The following is a 26851-nucleotide window of genomic DNA, read 5'->3' as shown; positions in this document are numbered from 1 at the left end:
TTCTTCTCAGATTGGTGGGGTGGTTTGCTGTTGTTGATATTTTTTTTAAAATAATTGTAATATGATCTATATTGAGATTGATACTGACATAATGTGGCCAAAATAATAACCACTATATGTAAATATTAAGCTAAATGAATCAGTGAAATTTAGAAAATATGTACGATCAGCAGTAAGTAAGCAAGCATTTTCTATTTGCAGGAGTGACTTGTGCAGATCCTAAATTGTTGTACCAGATTCTACATAATTCAACACAAGATGCTCTTTCCAGCCGATCTGTTTTGGAAAGAAACTGTCAAACTGTAGGTATGAAATTTCATGGCAAAACTCCTAGCAATGGGAACTGCTTCTTTGAGGCCATCTCCAGTCAACTTAAACGACTGAACTGTCTTGTACAAATGTCTCCAGAACAATTACGACAGGATGCTGTTGCTTTCCTGAAAGCTAATAGAGTTCTGCAGGTAAGACAAATTCTGTGTTATCTTTAACCACAAAAGGTTGTATGTGAAGGTCATCTCTTACTATATAAAATTTCCCTGGATGTAAGTAATTGAGTTCGATCAGTGTTTGATTTGTGCTGATTCAGGTGGTAGTATCATTGTAATATTGAAACATTTGTTTGTCAACATAGCTTTCTTCTTTTGTACACTTTATTCCGGCTATTGTATAAGTTAATACATGGAATGAAATACCTGCAAATAGCAAAATTTGTATGCACTACCATGAATTTAAGTTCATGGACGCAAAACCATGAATTTAAGTTCCCACAAAAATGTTTTATTTTACCAAACCATCAAAACTGAGACAAAAAAATTTCAATGATATTGCAGTACTCCTTTTCATTTCATATTCATGTGTTATGTATATTTGATTTAATTTATATTTGATTCAATTGTTTCTTTGTTAGTTTTAAAAGTATTTTTTTATTTATTCCATTACATCTTAAGTTAATGTAATTTAGTTTACTGGAATTTGACATTTTCTATAAATTAATTTGACCTGACTGTTTTTTTTTACACACCTAATAATATACCTTTGTATCTAACAACTGATCTCCTGACCTTGATTAAGAATCAAGTAAAAAACTTCTTTTCTTTTTATTCATTTGTAATGTGAGATTGATAAGAGTGAAATCGAGGCTGTGATGGTAAACATTTGAAGCTTCGATCTGCTTCTAGAAAGTGATCACATGACCTAATATGGTTATCTATTTTGCATCTTCCTTAGAGTGTATAATTGTTTGTTTTAAAATGAACTAGACAGTTGGACATTTCACCTTTGACACTGAAAAGTGTTTTGTTGGAGTTACATTTTAATTTTTCTTCAGATTATTTGGATTCTAAATGATTAATTCTTTTCCATGGAGAATGCTTAAGTGCTCATACAAAATTCTTGAACAAAGACATTTATTGAAATTTTATTCAGAATTCAAAGACCGGAATATTATTTCCTGTGATACAACAAAGAACTGGGGACACTTCAGACCTATACTCAGGCTACAGTATAAGTCATCACCTTCCATTTTGGATTTTCAGACTCATTCATTATAACATTTTTTTGCTAGGACTAATAATTTCATTCTTGGATTATTCTTGAATTATTTTTGGATTTGATTCTTAAAACCATAATTTTTTTTCTTCTATTTTACCTTGTTTTTCTAAGGAAATAACTTATTTGTCAAATTTTACAAAGCTTGTTGTCTTCACATTTTTTGTTACTGTTTATGATAAATCTAAACACATATAACACATGTAGAAAGCATGGTAGATAATTGTTCAATGACTTATTGACAAAGTGATTTAATTTGTACATCACATCACACCAACTTGATATTAATCCCTGGTCCAAGTTTGTGTAATTTGAATAACATGGTGTGTTTGTGACCTCAGTGTGGAATTATACTGTATTGATAAGAAAATTACTGGCTCAGATGTTTACACCAAGCATAAAGCATGCAATACATGTGCCACGTCTCATCCTAAACAGTCTCTTTTAACATTTTTATGCAAGTTTCATGTGGATAAAATTCAGGAAATATTAGGGATCTTCATGACAAAACGACATCAATTCTGACATCACATCATCCTGATTTGGATTTTTTCCACCTGAACAGACTATGATAATTAAATTAGGTTTTCATTTGACTCTATTTGACCATTGAAACTATCAGAAACTAGTCAGTGTGGGATGATATAACTTCTAGAATTATTATGAATGTGGATAACAATATCTTGGAACTAAATGATTAGACCAAACAATGTTGTATTTTTACTTCACAGGAATCTGCTGGCAACATAAACTTTGCCGAGTTTATGTGCCATGAGAGTTTTGAGGAGTACTGTGCAAGAATGGCCAAGGATGGAGAATGGGCAGACCACGTATTGGTGGTTGCGATGGCTAGGTCATTGCAAAGAGATATTATGATAGTCACTAGTTCACCATCCTCTGGCCCTGATGACAACATTGCGTGGGTTGTTGGCCAGACCAATTTTCAAGGAGAGCCAATTCTCCTTGGACACATCTGGGAACAACATTATGAGTCACTAGAACCGATAGGTAAGATTATTAATAAATTGAATGTACTATATTTATATACAAATGTGAGTTTGTATGTATATATGTATGTTGGAGGTGTTTGATATTACATCTTGCAGAGATACAAAAAATTGGTTTTGATTGTAATGAAGAAAGAATGAATAGAAGCTTCCTGTGGCTGTTGTTAGTAGCACCTAAACCATAATACCGGTAGATATCACTAGGGCAGTGCACCTCAGCTCAGAGATTTATTTTCATCAGTGATAGCTTTAATTCAGAATCTTTAAATAATAATTAATAGATTCATCCTATTAACAAGGGAAAACAAAGAACTCCAGTTTACAATAGTTTTTGTTAAAGATAATATAGATAATGAAATGTACCTGGATATATTATACTGGCACAATAGGCATTGGTAATTCTGTATTTGAATCTTTTCCCACCAGAGCAATAATCACCATTCGAAATGTATATGGACTTAGTTGTATAACAGTTACAGAAGAGTCCAGTATCATTGATATTGAAAATGTTCATGAGTTTTCATTTCCTTCACACAAGCCAGGCAGTACAGCTTTCCAGTTTTCAGTTTTTCGTGTATCATTGACCCCTTTCTTCTCAACTCATTAGTTTAAACAATATTATAAATGTGTCTCTTCAGGAATGACTCAAGCTATCTGTTACTATATAGATGCTTTGAAAGATTCTCAGGATATCCCTAAATCAGCAGCATATTTCGGTGCTTGTTCCTTTAATAATAGTTCTGATACATGAGTTTGGCTGGATGTCTCGTCCTGTAACCATTTCCAGCATAGCTCATTAATCTCTTACACTCCGGATTTATGTTCTCAAAATTGAACACAATATCTTGCTTATGTTCCATAATCTACTGGATTTTTGTTTGCTTGACTTTTTTTTGCTACACAATTACTTCTTTTTGGATGCAACTACACAACTACTTTTTTCATGTACTATTATTTTAAACATACATGCCTTTCTCATCAAACAAAATATATTTAATTTGCTACTTGATGAAAAAGATGCATGGCTCCTGACCATAGAAGACAGGTGGCCACTGATTAGATGACATTAATATACGATATTTGCAAGGGAGAAATTAGAATGAATGTTGTGACCTGATGACACTGACATCTATTATGGCCTTGATAGCAGTCATCTCGAAAAACTTGTTTTCATAAAATTGTATTGAAATGGGATGTACACCAAAAAACTTTGCATGATGTCTAGTTGGTTTTAAATGAAAATGTTTGCCTGAGTATCCAGCTTGGTTACCTCAACGGCTTTCTTGAAAATATTGTTATCACTACTCTTCCTTAATGGATGGTCACATCAGAAGAGATATATGTAACTTCATTTTTGTAAAAGTCTCATTAGTCCAGGTAGCTTTCCTGATTATTACTGTCTCACTGGTCCAGGTGGTCATAAAAAGAAAAAAAAACACAATATTTTTAACTTCTTTTCAAGAATAGTTGAATAGTTGAGCCAGTTGTGATAATAGTCAAAATTATTCTTAGGACAATTGCTGTCAGAACTTTATGTATGGCAGCTCTATTGTCCATGGTATCATTTCCATAACAATCATTCTGGAAATCCTATTTTACACTTCTCTCAAACACTAAGCTAATTTTGATTAAAACTTATTGTGAATGTATCTTGGTACATTCTTTGGTGCCATAGTCTCTCCTGTATTATCAGTATGTTCCTTCTATAGCATGCATTTGAAAAACATATTTTTTAACTGTTTCTCTTGATCAAACATGATATAAATGTTTCTTAGAACTTGCACAATTAGAAACCAAGAATTTAATTTAAAATGCTGTAGGTGCTGATCTCATTTATTCACCTTTTCCATATTAGGTATTATGTTAAGTAATTGCACATGTGGCTATAATAGAATTTTACTTTCGGACTTGCTTCAGCAGAAATCTAATATATTCTTGCCTAGTGTAAGCATTAATATCCATTTCTATTCCTGGATGATTCTTAATTCCTTATGGTGTGTCAGTTGTAGAAACTGAATACATGTAATTAATAAATACTTGCTTAGTGGTTATGATTATAATTAATTGTTGGAATAAAATAAGTATATAACACTTGTTTCATCAGTGCATTTTCAAATAAGTACTGCCATAGGCATTATGATGATAAGTGTTGCATTAAATAATGTTATGGTACTGCATTGGCAGTAAATATTTAAAATTAAAATATTGCATAATATGTTCCCACTCAGAGAATTGTAACTTTATCAATTTTTACCTTTCACTTCAGGAATATGGGGAAATGTGGGCATAAAAACACCACACATGATACTCATTTCACATGTTTATTTTGTACCAAGTGCATATGGACTATCAAATTTGTCTTTAGCCCAACTATATTTTAGACCTAACTTAAAAAAGGATCACAAAACACCCTCCTTCCTTGGATATAATCCTCAATCCCAGGAGGGTATGGTAACTTGTCTATTAGATTATTGCCTGAGTGGTGAAAGGTCAATAGTCTCCAGTCATAGGAGTTACATAGATGGTCTGGAGCAGGGAGTGGATAGATAACCCCTCTGTCTCTATGCCATTGGAGTTACATAGATGGTCTGGAGCAGGGAGTGGGTAGATAACCCTCTCTGTCTCTATGTCATTAGCCTGGTGTGGATAGGGATCAGATCAGAATCTATGTTACCATTCAGTCTATTAACGTCAGAATCAGAGAAGATAAGTTTTTGCAGGACATGAGCCTGCTTTGTTGGGAGCTAAAGAGAAATGCAGAGTTCTAGTCTTTTCCTCATAGAGGACCTTAGAAGGATGATGGGTGTTCTTGGCTTCCCAAATTGTCCGTTAGCAAGGGCATCACATCACTCACCATGAAGAATTGAAGGACAAGTATTTCCCTATTCACAAGTCTCCTGCCTCAAAGGTTGGAACTCAACATTGAAACCTTGTTATAAGAAGTCCTGCTTCTTGAGTAAGTGCAGGATGATGATGTCCTCCCTGTTTTAGCTGATGAATATTTGGTGCCTAAGAGTGAAGAGGCATTTTGTGTTTGGCCTCATAGCAGCAGCTCATAACGTGACCACTCATAGTACTCCTACCATAAGGGTTAATACATTATATTTTTTATATGTTATAGTGGCTTCCCTCTGAATTGATATATTCAGCAAAGACAGCAGTGGCAGGTATTCTAAAACTGTTAATACAATTTGGTTTTCTGAAGGTGGATGGTAAAACAAATTTGAATTATATAAAACTCTGCTGCTACTTCACATTAATGGTCTGACCTTAGTCAGGGCTCAATTCACATCATGAAGAGTATCCTGCATGGACCTATGACATTGAAATCAAACTGTTCCAGGGTTCTCTAATTAATAGATTTTTAGTATGTTGCATGTGATGGAAGTTTTTAATTTAGTGTTCATAATAATGTAACAATTTAAAACTAAATAATAGTTACTATTAATTTGCATGATGTAATGTGTAACACGTTCTTCTTAAGAAAGCCTCAAGGGAGAATTGACCTTTACTATATATTGCCCTCTATAAATACATTTTTTAAATTATTATTATTATTACAAACATTTCGGTAGGTAATACCCAATTATATTGTATTTTTCAGACTCCCCAGACCTTGAGGCAAAGGATTGTAGGCATGCTGAGGCAAAGAAGGCATCTGATGAAAATGACACCAAGGTTTGTTTTAGAAGCATTGGAATGTTTCACATTTTCTCGTGGTATATGCCTTAATAATAGGTCTTGTAATCTCTTGCTAAGAACGCTTCAATGCTCTTTTGTACATGAAATTACTACTGCTTCTTCATAAGTGGCAGTGGGCTACCCATTCATCAGCTGTCAAAAAATGATGTTGCAAAAATCTGCAAGTATTGTTGTCCTGTTGCAGTTTCAGATGGGAAATCATTATTATCGCACAAATTTCCAACAAGATATAAACTACGCAGTAGTGGCTGGTAAGGAAAGATTTCACTTACACAGCTAATAGCCAGATGTGCTCCTATCATTTTGTCAGTAGAAATGGGCCATCAAAAGAGCATCAAGTGCCTTCAGTTCTCCTGAAAAATATATTTCAAACGTCAGTAAGTGGCTATAATGAGTACAGTTATGATTATCATTCTGTCATGTCTTTTAATCAGCTGTAATCATGGGTGCCACATAAATTTTTCCAGTTGGGGGGGAGGGAGCCAACATGTAATAGTCACTGTTAAAAACAGACTTAGGCCAAAAGGAACCATGTTTAGATGTGAAATCCTGGGGGGAGGCTGACCCCCACTTGCCCCATGTGCAGTTGCCCTTGACTAATCACTTGCATTGTGCATGTTTTAAAAACTGAAATAGTTACATCAGGTAAATTCCAGGATTTTACACCATTCCAAAATATCGTTTAACAGTGTTTCTCCTAAGGGTGCAAGATTGAGAGGCAAACATACGCTTGTTGTCAAAATCGGGAGTTAGACTGAGTAAAAACCAAAGCTTGGTGTCAGAACTGGGGATGAAATTAAAAGTTTTGTGGTCTCAGATGTACAGTTGAGTACAATTGAGGATAAAGGGGAAGACTGGTTTAATTAGCTCATAATGTAAACAGTATATAATCCAGGTCTATAAAGATAGCCTTCGGAAGTTGATTAAGTGATGACATTGCCCCCAATCTGTGGGAAGTAATTAACGTATTGAAACGGTCTATACTCATGTATTTATGTGAATTGAAATATGCACCTTTCTGAAACAAATAAGGGACATTAAGAATTAGTAAGTTTTACAATGGTTATATCGTGAGGATATCACAAGCTGCTTGCTGACGCTATTGACATTACATAAATTATCATTCTTATTGATGGTGGGAACACTGGGATGTTATACAGAATCACTTTGGATGTGCATGTGATCAGAATAAGAATATTGATGTGTTTTTTTGTGCAAAGAAGTGGGAGTGTGTCTGACTAGTCTGGATGTATTTGTTAGTGCACATGCAAGGGGAAGAACTAAGTTGTTACACAGTTGCTGCTTTGGATTTGGTACCATTTTTCAACTAGTATATCCGATAGAGGTAGAACCCAGAAAAATCATACGGAGACCTACTGACCTATAGAAAGCTGCTGACAAGCTTTCTTACATAACCACGCTTGCTTGAGTCTGGATGGAGAGTGGCTGTAAATAACCTGGATGTACATGTTATTAGAATGTTGATGCACTTCTGGGAGAAAGACAGTTGATGGTTGGGTAATGGAGAATAAGTGGTATGAATAACTTGCAGATTGTGATTGTAAATAGAGTGTTGATACATGTGCTTGCAATTAGAATGTTGATAACTTCCTAGGGGAAGGGCAGCTGATATTGGGTAATTGAATAACTAAAGTCAGCATCAACTAAGTGTTTCAAGTTCATCTTCCCTTGTACAGTAGGTACTTGGAACAAATTTCCATAAATAATTGCAGAAGCTCTTGACTAATAGTATCTCACAAGCAGGAGCTTTCCAAAATCATATTCTAATGAACCGGTCATGTACAAATAAAACCTACCATATTTGCTGGCCTAAAAGTTGATGTGAAGTATAAGTTGAATTAACAAATTTGGTAAATTTTCCATCTTTCATCCATATATTGCCAGATCTACACATCGGCTTCTTCACTTTGGTCCACACAGCATCACAAAGTTTTTCCTATCTGAAACTCAGTAACCTTTCTGGTCTGGATCATTAAATATAGCTAAAAGTACCTAATTTGTTTCACACGAAGTATTTTAAATGTAGTATATACTTTTAGCTACATATAATTATGCTGACCTGGAAATTGATTGAGTTACAGATAAGATAAAATTGGCGATGCTGTGTGGAATTAAACTATAAAACTTCTGGATTCATAAATATTAAAAGTTCCACTCTATGCTATTTCAGATCACCAACAGTAGGGAAATTTCATCACTAATGCTTAAATGCTATCTCCACATTTATTGGGAAGAGAGATGCATAAGCATTCCATCGCATTTTTCTTCTTGCACCTTGTGATCAAGATAAAATTGTCAACATATTTATAGATGTAGACATAGATACAAAGTTGGAATGTTATAAGGTAGATGTACATGTTATTAGACTGTTGACACATTCCTTAAGGGAAGGATGCTGTTCATATAAGGATAGTAGAGGGATAGTGTTATGATAATTTGTATAGCGATAGTAGAGGGTTATGATAATTTAGAAGTTCTTGGCATATAAATGCTACCAGAAACGAAAATGGAATCAATATTTTACCCCTGTACATCAGCATATCCATTTTTCCAACTATGCCAGATTTGACCTTCCGCAATGAATGATATGATATTGAAACTTTGCTTGCTTGGTAACATCTATGAAAGAACAATGTATGCAGTATTTGTGGTTTGTGTTACGCTGCTTATCCAAAGCTTAATAAGTGGTTGATGTAGATGCCCCCAAAAGATTTGACTCTTTTCCTCTGCCTTTCTGTTTGATAAATTCAGGAAAGATTGTGAGATATGATGATATTTTGGTAAGTTAAGGTGTAGAAAAATGTTATCATCAGCCTTGCTTCCATCATGTATAAAGGGATGATTTGAAGCCTTCTAGGCTAAAAATGTGGCTGGTGAAGTTGCACAAAAAGAGGTTACTTTTTTATACCCAGTATAGATTTGTTACAGTTTATATCCATTTAAATGTCCACCTATACATAATTAATTTAAATTTTTAATGTTTTGCAGCCAAACTCCAAAACTCATCGAAATATCCCTGTGTGAGTTGTACTCATACTGGACTTGTGGTGTAAATGTGACATTTGCTATTCAGAATTCCTGTTTGAATATAGGTGGCACTCTACAGTATCGTATTTTGCATAAGGGTTAGAATTTTAAAGAAAAAGAATTTCCCCGGCTTTCCTCACTGGTTATACTGGCTATTTAAAAAGACCTTGTATATCTTACGTATAGTTCAAAGCACCTTTAATTCCCTTTATTTTGGTGTATGATTGATGGGTGTTATATGGGCTACAGAGTATACAGCTTGGCCTTACTCCAGATGTACACTTTCAAAAAAGTGCTAGCTCCACTTGGTCATTTTGTAAAAAAAGAGCTGATAACGTTTTTTTACATATTATGTAGCTGGCAGTTCATTCATTGCACTTTCAATAGCTGGTATTGGCTAGTCTGTCAAAATTAATTTTCCCTATACTAATAGCTGCTACGGTTAGTGTACTTTAGGCTAATTCAGGCTGATTGTTTTAGCATAAGGGAGCAGTCATTTTAGTTAGCAGTGTGTTTAGATCATGTACAACTTCCAAAAGTACAATGTCCAATGTAGCATAGAGGTATGCCAACATTCTTCCCATTGTGCATGTTTTAAATGCAAACAACTTCACTTTACATACGTCACTCTCTCAAAAGTACATAATAACTGGTGAGCGCCCCCATAATAAACACTTTTATCAATTTATGTATCCATCATTGTATCATTCAAGCAGTTGTTTCTGGAATTTCAAAAGATGCAAGGTATATCATTGATAATTGGTAAACATGATTAGGCAAAAAAAAAATTTTTTCCAGTCAGTCAATCATTCCAGTTTCTCATTGCCAGTCCTAGTACTTCCCCCACCCCGATGGTAAAAAAAAAATTGATTTGTGCATCTGATTGAGCCAGTTTTTCCCAGTACTTTGAACGACTCAGTACATTTTATGTGCTAAGCATTATAACATATCTAATGTTTAAAACAAAACAATCTGCCTACCATAATGTTAAAACTGGTGCAATAGAACTGTGAAACTTTGAGAAAAATTCTAATAGGTACCTGTCAGTCTTAAAGATCTGTTATGCTAGTATCTGATTAAATGGAAATTGTATTGAATGTGTACAGATGTGACCGGCTTTGTTGTAGGTTGATGATGGCAAAAACAGCATGCAAAAGTATATCTTTCATTGGTCAAGGTGTATAAGTCGGGGATTATTGTGCATGGCAAATCTGCCCAAAGGGGTGACTTGGCATGGGTGATTCAGAGTTGTATTTTGGAAACATAAATAAGCCCAGCTGGATCAATGGATAGTTAGGAAAATATTAAAATTGACAACAAAATGTTTGGAAATTATACTTGTATTATTGAGTTGAATAATGTCACAAATAAATCAATATTTTAAAATTTGTTCTTATTAAATCAGCTAAAATCCACAATGCTTGACATGTTAAAGCCATTTATATGATAAATCCCTGAATTCAGTTTTATGTCACATAGCTGTACAAAATATAGTTGAAAATGATCCTATTCATAATAACCCATATTATTTATGTTAATTCCATGCATCTTACAAAGTAAACAATGAAAGTTAACTCCGCAGCATTGTATAACATTCTTACAGCATTGTGTAACTGTCACTTCATAATGTCATATGGTACAAATTCCATCCTCATTGGCTGATAAAGTGCTGAAATCCTCCATCATCACCGTCTAATCACTGAACACGACATCCTTATCCCTTTCATGGCCTCCTTGTCATATGCATGTGCTTGTGTAGAGTGTTATGAGTCTATGCTCTTAAAATAAGTAACAGAAAAGAGTGAAGAGCAAAATTGTAGAAAAATTTCATCAAAGAATTGTTTCACTAGAATACAAAGTGAAAATGTAATAAAGATGAACGTACATTTTTGCAAATTAAATCCCAAATGATTCTAAACTTACATACACAAGTCCTAATACTTTTTAAAGTACAGAATAAAATTTAGTAGAAGACCAGATTCAATATAAAGCTGAAGGTGTTGATGTGTCTGTTGTAATCTGTACAATCCCGATGTGTCTGCAGCCTTTTGTTGAATCACAGTAATATAATTTCAGGTTTGAATTCACTATAAATTTCAGTGAATGACTGTGCAAGAATTTTATCAATGCACTTTTTTATTTCCAGAGAAAATAATCACTTGAATTAAATAAGTTGAAGAATTAAATTCCAGCCTACAATGAAATACTGGAAATAACATGTAATACAACTTGATTGTGCTAGATGTTAAAGCACAAGTTAATTTTCCCTTTTGTAATGAAATCATATTGTCCTCCACTAGACCTCAGGTCACAATTAGCATTTTCTTGAAAGAAAACTATTACCTATGAAGGAAAATGATCTTCTAGAATAATCCTAATGTTTACAAAATAAAATGTTAGTAAGTATTATAAACCTATTACTAAAATTAAAATATAGGACCTGAACTATGTCAGATACACCAGGTGAATTCCAATAACTTAGACCAAGACCAAAATAAACATATTTACTTTTATTAATAATGATCCTATAGACCAATGGACCAATTGTACCCATTCATCCACCCATTATCCACACATTCATTGCCAGGTTTCAAATTCTTAAGTCATTGTTCAGTTATTGATGTAGATTTTGCTATTCACAGTTATAACATTTCAGTATTTTTAACATTATGATCCTTTTTGTCTTCATCTGTCAGTCATTCACACTTAGATTTCTGGAAGGCATCATTAGAACTTCACATGATCTGAATTTAACTTTGAGCACATAGTATACTATTTAAGTCTTCGAGTACATGTTAGACTAATGGCCTTACAACACATATTAGACTAATGGCCTTACAATACATACTAGACAGTTAGTCTTCGAGTACATATTAGAATAATGGCCTTACAACACATATTAGACAATGTCTTTTGTCTTTAAGTACATGTTAGATTAATGGCCTTACAACACATATTAGACAATTAGCCTTCGAGTACATGTTCGATTAATGGCCTTACAACACATATTAGACAATTAGTCTTTGAGTACATATTAGACTAATGGCCTTACAACACATATTAGACAATTAGTCTTTGAGTACATGTTAGACTAATGGCCTTACAACACATATTAGACAATTAGTCTTCGAGCACATGTTAGATTAATGGCCTTACAACACATATTAGGCAATTAGTCTTCGAGTACATGCTAGACTAATGGCCTTACTACACATATTAGACAATTAGTCTTCGAGTACATGTTAGATTAATGGCCTTACAACACATATTAGGCAATTAGTCTTCGAGTACATCTTAGACTAATGGCCGTACAACACATATTAGACAATTAGTCTTTGAGTGCATATTAGACTAATGGCCTTACAAAACATACTATACAATTAGTCTTTGAGTACATGTTAGACTAATGGCCTTACAACACATATTAGACAATTAGTCTTTGAGTGCATATTAGACTAATGGCCTTACAAAACATACTATACAATTAGTCTTTGAGTACATCTTAGACTAATGGCCTTACAACACATATTAGACAATTAGTCTTTGAGTTCATATTAGACTAATGGCCTTACAAAACATACTATACAATTAGTCTTTGAGTACATGTTAGACTAATGGCATTACAACACATACTATACAATTAGTCTTTGAGTACATGTTAGACTAATGGCCTTACAATACATACTAGACAATTAGTCTTCAAGTACATATTAGACTAATGGCCTTACAATACATACTAGACAATTAGTCTTCAAATACATATTAAACTTATAGCCTCACAACTCATATTAGACAATTAGTCTTCAAGTACATATTAGACTAATGGCCTTACAATACATACTAGACAATTAGTCTTCAAGTACATATTGGACTAATGGCCTTACAATACATACTAGACAATTAGTCTTCAAGTACATATTAGACTAATGGCCTTACAATACATACTAGACAATTAGTCTTCAAATACATATTAAACTTATAGCCTCACAACTCATATTAGACAATTAGTCTTCAAGTACATATTAGACTAATGGCCTTACAATACATACTAGACAATTAGTCTTCAAGTACATATTAGACTAATGGCCTTACAATACATACTAGACAATTAGTCTTCAAGTACATATTAGACTAATGGCCTTACAATACATACTAGACAATTAGTCTTCAAATACATATTAAACTTATAGCCTCACAAATCATATTAGACAATTAGTCTTCAAGTACATATTAGACTAATGGCCTTACAATACATACTAGACAATTAGTCTTCAAGTACATATTAGACTAATGGCCTTACAATACATACTAGACAATTAGTCTTCAAGTACATATTAGACTAATGACCTTATAATACATACTAGACAATTAGTCTTCAAGTACATATTAGACTAATGGCCTTACAATACATACTAGACAATTAGTCTTCAAATACATATTAGACTAATGGCCTTACAATACATACTAGACAATTAGTCTTCAAGTACATATTAGACTAATGGCCTTACAATACATACTAGACAATTAGTCTTCAAATACATATTAAACTTATAGCCTCACAACTCATATTAGACAATTAGTCTTCAAGTACATATTAGACTAATGGCCTTACAATACATACTAGACAATTAGTCTTCAAGTACATATTGGACTAATGGCCTTACAATACATACTAGACAATTAGTCTTCAAGTACATATTAGACTAATGGCCTTACAATACATACTAGACAATTAGTCTTCAAATACATATTAAACTTATAGCCTCACAACTCATATTAGACAATTAGTCTTCAAGTACATATTAGACTAATGGCCTTACAATACATACTAGACAATTAGTCTTCAAGTACATATTAGACTAATGGCCTTACAATACATACTAGACAATTAGTCTTCAAGTACATATTAGACTAATGGCCTTACAATACATACTAGACAATTAGTCTTCAAATACATATTAAACTTATAGCCTCACAAATCATATTAGACAATTAGTCTTCAAATACATATTAGACTAATGGCCTTACAATACATACTAGACAATTAGTCTTCAAGTACATATTAGACTAATGGCCTTACAATACATACTAGACAATTAGTCTTCAAGTACATATTAGACTAATGACCTTATAATACATACTAGACAATTAGTCTTCAAGTACATATTAGACTAATGGCCTTACAATACATACTAGACAATTAGTCTTCAAATACATATTAGACTAATGGCCTTACAATACATACTAGACAATTAGTCTTCAAGTACATATTAGACTAATGGCCTTACAATACATACTAGACAATTAGTCTTCAAGTACATATTAGACTAATGACCTTATAATACATACTAGACAATTAGTCTTCAAGTACATATTAGACTAATGGCCTTACAATACATACTAGACAATTAGTCTTCAAATACATATTAGACTAATGGCCTTACAATACATACTAGACAATTAGTCTTCAAGTACATATTAGACTAATGGCCTTACAATACATACTAGACAATTAGTCTTCAAATACATATTAGACTAATGGCCTTACAATACATACTAGACAATTAGTCTTCAAATACATATTAGACTAATGGCCTTACAATACATACTAGACAATTAGTCTTCAAATACATATTAGACTAATGGCCTTACAATACATACTAGACAATTAGTCTTCAAATACATATTAGACTAATGGCCTTACAATACATACTAGACAATTAGTCTTCAAATACATATTAGACTAATGGCCTTACAATACATGCTAGACAATTAGTCTTCAAATACATATTAGACTAATGGCCTTACAATACATACTAGACAATTAGTCTTCAAGTACATATTAGACTAATGGCCTTACAATACATACTAGACAATTAGTCTTCAAATACATATTAAACTTATAGCCTCACAACTCATATTAGACAATTAGTCTTCAAGTACATATTAGACTTATGATCTTTCTGCACAAATCAGACTAATCAATTATGTGATATATATTTGTCACAACTATTCACTTTTTGAAATGGTATTAATGTGGTTTTTTTTATGTTTGCCGATCTATTCATTATAAACAATAATTTATGGGCTTCCAGTTCAAAGCTAATTTTAAACTGTTACAAATAGCTATGTGAAATATTGTTTACTTATTAGACTAGTGATATGTGATGCCTTTTGGTATTCATTTTACCTTCTTGATCATGTTATATTTGTGTCTGTTCAACCATTCAACCATCTATCCATCCATCTATAATTCATAATTTTGTTTGAAGAGCAAGACTCATCATTCCTTTGACTGACATGTAAAATTTCTTCACCCTGTGTTTTCAGATGGCAAGGAACTGGGAAGCATACTACATACATGTATCATTGTCATTACCAGAATGTGTCTGTATCAACAAATAACCATTGATCTAATGATTACACATATTGCTCATCTGATTTCATATAATACACTAACTGTCTCATAGTATTAAATAGATTACTGTGAAATGTATTTCATGTGGTCATCATCATCAGATGTCAGTTATGTTTTGCTATGTTATATTTTTGAGAGTCCAATCTAATTTTTCGCTTGTATTGGTCATTGTGAAATTGGTAGCTGTCACTGAAATGATTTAAAAATACAAAAGGTGTTTAATCTTATTTTTAAATGATTTTTTTTAGAGTTGTTGCAGTTTCTGACTTTCAGCTGGATTTATTATATGACAGAATTAGGTGAATTGATGTTAACAAAAGTTGTACTTTTTAGCGGACAGATGTGAATATTTGTAAATACTATGTTCATCATCATCAGAAAGGACCCCGGTAGACAGTGTGGTCTAATGCACTTGCCTTTACCGATCACTACCATCTCACCTCTGTCCACGTGGATTCGAGTTGTGGGATCAACCAATGTGTGGAATTTGAGAAAGCTTGTCAGTAGCTTCCCTGGGGTTGTTTCTTAATGGGGTTTACCTGGGTTACTTTAGCCACCAGGCTGAGTTATACTGACTGCCATGTATAGCATATCTTGTACTGAGGAAAATTGCATTAAACCCACATCAACAACATCATGATCATCAAAAGATACATATATTGCTCTAGCCATTGTATTTGTGATTTTTTAAGAAGAGTTCTATATCGTTTCGTCAATCGATGTATCTGCATCTTAAGGTATTTATAATTACTCATGATTTTGTTTTCCTGTTTTTGAAACCAGATGAATCTGTTTGGTAATAATGTGGGAAATCTTGTGATGCCTGGTGCTTTTGGTGGTGACAACCCTGCTCCAAGAACCCCTATCCTGTTTGACTGGCAAACTCAAATGGTAAGTGTGTTCTTGCTTTTATTTTTGTACCTTGGTCATATTCTAGGAACAGCTATTATGGTGTTATCCATATCTATATGTAGTATCTAATGAGTGGTCTTACTAACATCAGCTTTGTCTAAATATGTCAAGTTCAGTGGAATAAATCTGTTTTTCATGGAATGAATTTTATCCCAACTTGGAATGTAGAACGTCTTCCTTTTTGGAAGTCCATTTAAAATTCATCAGTATGGATTTGTTGTGGTTTATAAGGGAAAACATTTGTTTCTTTGTGTGTAGTTCAGGAACCCTGTTGTGAACCAATGCCCTTGGATAGAATTAATGCCAACACCTCGCTTTTTATCATAGGCTGTAGTTACAGTGAAATCTAAAGTAATGAAGTTTAATTACAGATATCACTTAAGTTAATAAAAACAAAAATAATAATAACCCCACTATTATGAAAGACCTGAACAAAAGAAAAATAAGCAGATTTAGCAGAAATGCATAAAAAAAGAGGAGTAACGTGTAATGTTAAGATCAATAGTAAGGTAATATGAGTCTGGTAAAAAGAGAAATTACATAACAAAAACAATAAAGAGTTAATTACAGAGGAACTAGGTTAATGTGTCAAATGGAGAACTGGTGCAGTGTTGTAACTGTGCCATATCATTTTCTGTTTGCCTGGCCATTCTTAATTTATGCCTGGCCATTCATAATTTATGCTAGGCTTTGTTTTCTATCTACTTTTTCATTTGAAAAATATCTCTTTTGTACAAACTGTTAATTATGTACTCAGTTTAATTACAATTTTCATGATCTTAATCATCAGTATTTCTTATAAATTAAATACTTTCATGAAAAAAGGTCCAAGTTTGGAACTGACTGCTTTTGGCAGTGTTTTTCAATCCCTGGCATCATTGTGTTGTGACATGCAGATGCTTAATCACTATTCAATGTATTATCTTCCCAGACATGACTCGTCTTTCAGCAGCTGTGTTGGTTTTAGTAATGATGTTACTGTTATCCATTCAAGAAACTACAGCTAGCTTGAAATACAAATGACTAATCTGATCTACAGCACAATTTAGTGAGTGACCTTAGTGCATTTTAATGTTTTGGCTCCATCGAGTAAGAGACATGTTTTTTTCAGACATTAAAATTCAAGTATTCAGTTGTAGATTTCCAAATTATGGAATAAAATAATAATAATAATAATAATAATAATAAAAATAATAAGGTGGTATAAATATTATGAGAATAAGATAATAATAATAATAATAATAATAATAATAATAATAATAATAAAAATAATAACGGTGGTATAACTATTATGAGAATAAGATAATAATAATAATAATAATAATAATAAGGTGGTATAAATATTATGAGAATAAGATAATAATAATAATAATAATAAGGTGGTATAAATATTATGAGAATAAGATAATAATAATAATAATAATAATAATAAGGTGGTATAAATATTATGAGAATAAGATAATAATAATAATAATAAGGTGGTATAAATACAATGAGAATAAGATAATAATATTAATAATAAAAATAATAGCAGCAAAAGCAGCAAAGACAATTCACAATGACATAATTCAGCACACCATGGGATTTACACTAAATTGTCCATTTGGAGGATAATTTCCATGCCTTTTTTGGGACTTTGGGAAATGAAAAATTCTTTGGTTATAAATACGTTTTAAACTAATTCAGTTGAATCCACCTTTGATGTTCTTCTAAGTGTAAATATTACATATGACTCCATATAAGTGCATTGATATTTTCTTTTAGCTTTGCTGGATATCATGACAACTACTGACAGTGTTGAGTTGCTTGCAGTTAAATGCATTGCATATTATGATCATCTTGAAAAATTTGTATACTGATCACACATATACTAACGCTTATAATATTGATCATAGAGTAAGAGGTGCAATGAGAGTGAAATGAGGATATTTATGTGAACAAAATGCTCATCATTCTTCTTTTTTTTCTATTTTTAGAACCAAATGAGTATTTTTGGAAGTAAAAGAGGTGACAATGTCATGCCTGCGTTTTCTTCTGATAATGTGTTTGGTCAACAAAACACATCCCATCCTCAGGCCCAAATGGTATGTCTATATTCACTTCTTGCTTTTGTCTCTTTTGAATTCAAATTTGGTGCGCATCTGCTTGTTTCCTCTGGAGTAAATCTGATTTTTCCTGAGAATTGAAAATGTCTTTCCTGTGTCAGCTTTGGAATGTGGCAAAATTAGCAGAAACTTGATGAGTCTACAAAGAAGTGTAATATATTATTTCCTTCATGTGGGTTGATTCAGGATGCTGCCTGCCTGTCAAAACTACTGAAGATTGGTTCTCTCTGGGTAGACGTTGGAAAATTCTTGATAACATTGACTTTACAGGAATGGCAGAATGCTGGGTAGTATTTTCGGACATTCTTCTTGAATTTTACTTTACAGGAAAGGTGGCATGCACATTCACGTCATTTTAGTTTCGCCACTGTTTCTATCCATCAGTGAATTTCATGCGTCATTTCAGTTCATTATATTTTGCCATTTTGGCATTCGGAGATAATACACTCATATTAATAATATAATATTAGGCAAAATGACTCATTTTTTATGACACTTGAACTCGTTAATTACATAATAACAACTAATCCAGCCATAATCCAATAACATTTCTAATCCTTCCAAATTACTTGTGAACAAACATGGTATAATCCATCTTCACAGACTTTAACCACTGTTCACATTCATGTGATAACTGGAAATTCTAATATTAATATGTTACATTGTCAGAAAGGTTTGGAAAAAAATAGAACAATTTGTGCTCTGAATATTTTTAATAACTTGTATTATATGGTTGATTTCAGTTAGTGTCAACAGGGACTTAAGACACTCTTCACATACCAGCCATTTTTGCAGACAATGTTGTGGAATTTGTTAGACTGAAAAGGCGTGTTCTGAAGGCATTATGGTGCATCAGTGTATGTCTAATTGAAAAAAGCGCTTATTTCATATAGGTGGTTTGACGATGTGTTATTTGTGTTCATCAATCAACTCATTAGGGGATGGATGATACTGTTCTTCAAAATTTCCTCCTGGCTTTTCTTTGTGAATCCTTGTATGATCTGACTAATTGCTCATGGATACATTAGGTGTGTCAGAACTTGATTCAGCATGATCACAAGATAACACAAAATTCTTCTCATCATGATATATTAACTGTGTACATATGAACTTGTGGATAATATCTTTCACTCTCTTTCATGGCTAAACTCTTGAAAGGCATTGATCAGTTATTAGTTTTTTTTTCATCAACAATAAGATAAAGAATAATAATAAAGATAACTAATATGAATAATCCATTCAGTGAGTCAGATATTGTGTGGCTTTTTTATGTTGCATGCAGGTAGTGCAGCTATTTTAATGGATGTAATACACACCAGAGTGATTAATATCGATATGGTGTTTGCAGTATGTGCTAAGAATTAACTGCTCCACCATGCTGCGATGCTTCACATTGTCAACTAGAAATTCAGATATTTAGCAATAGTCTGTCTTTGGAATTTGGGATGTTGTCAATGTCCACACATATGTTAGCACATTCATATTTTCTGTAACACCATTTATAATAATTTTCATTGCCCATTATTAAGATGGTGCTGTGTATTGGCATTCTTTCCAAGTGTAACGCCATTTTTCACATGCCTGGACTTTCATTTCACCATGGCATTTTTTCCAAGAACATGCCTTTTTTCATTTATAAAATGTCCATTTATGTTTCTTTTGTACTTTATAATTGTAAAAATGCATTTTTGAAGGTTGCATTTTTGAAGGTTACAAGTAGCAATACACCCAAGTACACCACGTTTTGATGCAAGAGAGGTATTTTTTCTTATTGTAACTCATTGCTTAATGTATGCATTATACAGACTGTTTTAACACAGTTGATTAGATATAATTGAACAAACTATCTTTCTAAATGTCATTATTGTCCATGTTGGTGATGGCTTGGTATTGTCAGTTGTCCTTACTTAAAATGGTATGCTCATTATTGTCATTCATTCAAAGAGCTAAAACTAACCTGAAATACCAATGCATTGGATCAGAACAGCCAGTAGAGATAGTTATTATAGTAAGTAACTTCTAAATAGGTTATAATAGTTGTCAGTTGATACTTTAATGAAATTCATGTATTATGCTGGAAGATGAAGCTAAAACATGAAGAAAAAATCCCTTACTGCTATTTTAGCAATACTAAAATACTCCTAACTGGTTACTGCCACATTTTTAAGGCACACATAGTAAATGAAAATGCAGGTTCAGACCTTAACTAAATAAAACCATTCATATGGTTTAAAAGCTGCATAAAAGAAGAAGCAATATAAGTCCTAATGAAATTAGGAAATGACAAGTTTTGATCAGGGCTGATTTTAGCCCCCAAAGTAGCAATAAATTAAAGTGTTGGTAAGAGTGTTATGGTTATTCCATCTCCACTATATATCTACTGTGAAGTATGTACATGTGAGATAATGAAACTGATATTAACAAATTAACAATTTTGTTTCCTAAATAGGCCCGTGTTCAATCAGAAGCTCAGATTTTGCCAGATTTCCACTTCTTTGAAGTCATCACAAACTAACAGTGCATTGAAAACACATTTGATGATGTTTGTAATTATCTAACACATATGCAAATTATAACCATTGTTTTCATTTGGGCTTATCATTAAGGATCAGAAAAATGAAGGTAAAATGCATAACTTATAACTTATACTATTTGAGTTTAGGGTGTCACTTTGCAATATCATAAAATGCCATTTTATGGGCAATTTTAATGTTTCTGTTTTTGTTTCTGATTAGACTTTGAGGCACTTTATAGTGCAAATCATGATCCAAATATTGGATGAAAACAATTAAATGTAGAAGAGGTGCATGGAGGAATGATGTTCACAGTAATACAAAGAAGCAGCTAATGATTAAACTTTTGACTAAAATATTCTGTTACAATGGAATGATGGTAAACTAATAAAATCTCTGTTCGTCTTTTCATGACGTAATTAAATTGGTTACAAGAAACACCAAAATACACTGAAAAACTGAAATACACCTTAATACACACCAAAATACACATGTATTTACATGTTCTCTCTGTATATATCAGTTTCCACACACAAATGATTATTTGTTTCTTTGTGAATAATAATATAATGCAAAATGAAATATGATTTATGTGATTTTGATACAAATTATTTACTTTTTTCCTATTTATAGCAAAATTCATGTAACGATGTCACTCGGTTGTACTTGATTCGACAGACCTGATACATGGCGAATCGTAGTAATACATACACAGAGTGAAAGGGAAAAGTATAGAAGTATCAAAAGTATTTGCCGACATTATATTATATATTTGCTATAACTTTTAATGATAGAGTTTTTGACAAATAAATAACATTTAATTTATTTTTTGTTTAAAAGGTTTCCATATATTTGGCATATTTATACTGGTTATGGTGATATGACAGTTTGCAAGGATGTTAAAAAAGTATTCTTCTTGGAAATTTGTGAACGGGGAATAGTCATACATGTTTAAATAATAATAAAATGCAATATAATTTAAATTTATATGAATTATTTATTCTTTACTTGATTTGACATGTATATGATAAACGGCGAATTGAAATATATACACAAAGTGAATGTGAAATGTAACAAAGTACCAAAAGTGTATTCAATAGTATATATGCAAGATTTAGATTAATATTGTGATCGTAACAAGCCACGATACATGATGATAGACAAAGACAACTCAGGTAAGCATTTTTGTATTAAAAAAGACATGTATTATTCATTATTTGGCAGAATTTAATATTTACGTTTAATTACACACATAATGTATCAGACTTGAACGAATGCATAATTTGAGCACGCAGATAATTAATCCAGTAGTATTCAGGATTATGCTCCTCTTGAAAATCTAACTAAAAGTCATGTTGCACGAGACAAGGTAAAAATAAACCTAACCGAACACAACAGAATATAGCACATTATGATGAAATCTCTGGTTCATGTTTAAATTTTTTAGCTGTAATTGTCACAGTTCATACATTAATTTTTTGTTTCCTTTGTCCAGGGTTTCGTCCATTAGTCCTTGGTGCAACAACAGTTGTCTGACCGTCAATCGATATCATGTAATTTGTGTCTATGTTGATGTGGCATCTGAAGCGTTTGAACAAGTTTGTGCGTTGTCTTTATCCAGTCTGTTTTTCTTGACTCAAATTGTTTATGACTGTCGGCAAGCCGGAATTCTCCAGTGCATACTAGAGCACTCCTCAGATTTCTGAATTGTTCAGTTACTAATTCATGTATTAGTTGTACAAATTCCGTCAGCGTTTTTGTCAGTTTTAAAACGTGGTTCATGGACTAACAATTATTTTTTTCCACATGCAGTCTATTTGATAGATTGGGAATAAACCCGTTTGTTCTTCCTGGGCCCGACATTTGAGTCCACATTATGCATGCTGCGGGAGAGGCATTCTCCACAAGCTTTGAATAGTCACTAACAACAGTGCATTATCACAAATCAAACTACAAAACTTTTGGACTTTTCATCTTAGTACATAGGATTCATTATCAGTTCTATTGCAGTTCGTAGTCACAGAAGTTCGTGACAGTTTTCTGAACCAGTCATTGCTCTAGAAACTGCTCTATATAAACAGTTACCATCACCATAAATTGACATTGGTACAAGTTTCCTTAAAATTGCTTGATTGTACAATTTTAAAATTTCCACAGAACCCGCATCTTTCTCTCCATTGAAAGACATGTGCTCTGATTCTGGAATCAAAATCACGTAGATGATGAGAAGCTTACTTTCTGACTTTGCAGCATTGGTCAGGGCATTCATTTTCTTCAAATGGAAAGCTGTCTGCAGCCTGGAAATATATTTTTACAGTGTCATTTAAATATAAGTAAAATTATTATTATATTTAAATGACGCTGTAAAAATATATTTCCAGGCTGCAGACAGCTTTCAATTTGAAGAAAATGAATGCTTGTTTGCTTTATCTTATAACTTACATATGCCTAACCACACCCGCTATCAAAATCGGGACCGTTTCTTTAATGTACTCGACATTGTTATCTTAGTTTGAATAAGCAATGAGATCACGGGGAAGACAATAAACAGTGTGCAGTCAAATAAAAAATTAATAATAGAATGTGTGCAGGACAAATCGAGAAAAGTAGATTAAAGCATTAAGTATGGCAATATGGCAAGAATGGCCAGATATAGGTTAGGTACATATAAATTAAATAATTTATTTTAAGAAACTTTGTCAATTGCAATTACAAACAGGGATTTAGTAGAAAGCATGAACATATTACTCTCTCCCCAAATAGTAAGAGCAAATATAAACAAAGAATAGGAACTACATAAATATGTGACTTAAATCAATACATTCAATATTTTTGTCGTCCTCGCGAAGTTTTGCGCAGACAATAATAACATTAAGTGATTTCTTGTTCTCGACTGAGGTACGCTTTGAAATAAGTAAGTCAATCAATTCAATAGTATATAACATTAATAATGTATTGAATGGACAGAATATATAGATGGATACATAGAGAGATAAACGAAAAGTATGTTATTGTCGCAAACATGTACATTTATTTCAACAGGAAAAGCAGCACGAATATAATCTTATTTAATTCTTTGAATATCAAGAACTAAATATATATTTGAAGAATAGTAACGACAAACAATATGTAATTCATCAAGGTATCTATTTATCTATTTATAGAAAGAACATAAACTTATATTACCTTGGTAAGGCCTGTCCAGCATCATATACATCTCCATTGAAAGAACACATCGTGCAAAGAAACTCCAAGTAATCACGAGACCATGATCTCAAGTATTTTGCACTCATGGAAATACAATCCCAGTGGACCCATTGTCGGCAATTTGTGCGTTGCAAAGCGTCAGTTTTACATTCACCGGAACAAATAACACATGGATATTGATCCATTCTTGTTGCTCATGTTTGTGTATGTGATAATATCAATATTGTATAATGCTTTTATATCAAAACATTTACTTCTCATTTCCGGAGATTAAGTTCATTCCGAAGTGTTCAGTCGTTATCATACTACCCCCATTCTGGAACGATCAACATGTCCAATAAATTATGACCAATTGACGTGTGCTATAACTTGGAAAAAGTAAATAATTCGTATCAAAATCACATAAATCATATTTTATTTTGCATTATTTATTATTCACACAAAACTAGATAATAATTTGTGTGTGGAAACCGATATATAAAGAGAGAACATGTAAATACATGTGTATTTCGATGTGTATTTCGGTTTTTTCAGTGTATTTTGGTGTTTCTAGTAACCCTAATTAAATTGCATTTGTTCTTTATACTCTACTATTCTGTATATTACATATACTGTCACTCAATCACCATTCATTTAAGTTATGTATTCAGCACCGAATCCAGTAAACAAAAATGCAATGGTCATTAGCATCATTGGTCATGTGTTTGAATTTCATGAATTATTTTTAGTTATTAACCCCGGAGCCAAACAGCTCGGCAGTCCCCTACAGCATACTTGCAGAGATCACCTAGAGCAGTGTTAGCCTTTCCAGTGCCTGTATCCCTGAGACTAGCTGACAGCAATTGGCTTGCAGATTTTTATAGAGGGGGCTGAAATTTGCCACTGCAGTTCTCAATAAACTTACATACATAATGGTATAAATTTCATGCTACATGCAGAAATAAAACTAATGCATGATGGTAAAAACAAATGATGTACTTGCCACTTTGCTTCTCTTGCCGTGAATAATCCATAAAATCCATTATGAATTCACACAGAATTATTAACACCATTAACACATGAAATAATTATATTTTATGTACACAGAAATTCTACTTGTTGTCTCTTCTAAACTGAACATCCTGTGAATACTGTACACAAATGGGCATATTTTACTTGCTCTTTACTTACCTTTCTTTCTTAGAACTCTCACTTAAAATTTTAAAACTAATAAAACACTTAACAAACCTTGAACTATGAACACTCATGTTAACAACATATATTTCCCAAACATTTATTTAACGATTATTCAAAAGAAAAAAAAGTCCATGAAATTAAATTCATTTGCATCAGGGTCTAAATCTGTTGCTGGTCCTTTGTTTAGCCTCTTGTCAATGCGTGTGTTATCATGTACAATTTTCGATCAGCTCTACTTTCATTTTCTTCTTCAACATTTTCATTCTCATCACTACCGCTGTTATTTCCAGTAGCTTTTTCAATGTCACTATCAATCTCGTCTGATTAAAATCCAGAAAATTCTCCATCAGAATCTGTCAAGTAAAAGTCTGCTCCCAGTGGCTGATTCTTGTCAATTTGCATCATTTTCAGATGTATATATTTCTCTATTTCTGCAGCCATCGAAGTCAAAATGTGTTCCCTCCGTTTAGCAATGTTCACTCTATCTATGTAAGCTAACATTTTATTGGTTAAGCTGCTTGTATAATTAGGAAATGGCTTCAAATCATGCGGGATACAGGCCTAGACAAATACTGCCTCGCAAACTTGGCGCTCGGGATACAAGCTATGTAAACTCAGCCACGTTAGCGAGGCATGCGGGAGATCAGGGAGGAAAAGTACGACGAGTATTCTTGTCGCCAGGGGTTAATGTGTTAAATTATTGTCAGTAGATGTGATTTAAAATAACTTTACTCAGTAGGCTAGCTGCACATTATGACAAAAACTATTGATTGCAGCAGATTTCAAAGAAATATTTATCGAGAAAATGATTATTGTACAATTTGTTTACATCTAGTGCAGTGGTATGTATAAAGTCTGTTTTTTTAATTAAAAAAGAAAATGAAAACCAGAGTTTTGAAGCGTTGGATATATCTGTTACTCAAGTGTACCTCACCAGGCCACTTGATTGTTTATGCGCAGTAAGATTGTCAATGTATTGCATTTAGAGTCCAATGTTGAGAATGTGAAATGGTTTAATTTTTAGTGCTATTGTATTGAATAGTAGGTGTTCAAGCCTGATTGTTCCATGTTTCTTTCTTATTTATTATATTTTTCTTTGAATTTCTGTTTTAAATATAAATAAGTTTCTGTCCGTTTTGCCTTCTGTAATTAATTATACTTTGTTTACACAATTTCTTTATTACATATTTCTGATGTATAACACAAGCTATTATC

At 32.7% G+C, this 26851-nt stretch overlaps 1 protein-coding gene across 1 annotated transcript in view; it reads left to right on the top strand.

Moving 5' to 3' along the window:
- Window positions 1-26851, top strand: part of LOC149784557 (uncharacterized) — an 86216-nt gene that overhangs the window by 37614 nt on the left and 21751 nt on the right. The window contains exons 9-13 of the mRNA XM_089933007.1: window positions 202-461; window positions 2280-2556; window positions 6160-6233; window positions 16507-16614; window positions 18612-18719. Of these exons, the coding sequence (XP_089789133.1) occupies window positions 202-461; window positions 2280-2556; window positions 6160-6233; window positions 16507-16614; window positions 18612-18719 (827 nt within the window). The remainder of the gene's footprint in view (window positions 1-201; window positions 462-2279; window positions 2557-6159; window positions 6234-16506; window positions 16615-18611; window positions 18720-26851) is intronic.

Source organism: Sinohyriopsis cumingii, chromosome 14 (assembly GCF_028554795.1).
Source record: "Sinohyriopsis cumingii isolate HCF-2022 chromosome 14, ASM2855479v2, whole genome shotgun sequence".
Taxonomy (NCBI): Eukaryota; Metazoa; Mollusca; class Bivalvia; order Unionida; family Unionidae; genus Sinohyriopsis; species Sinohyriopsis cumingii.
This window is presented reverse-complemented; position numbering and strand designations above follow the sequence as displayed.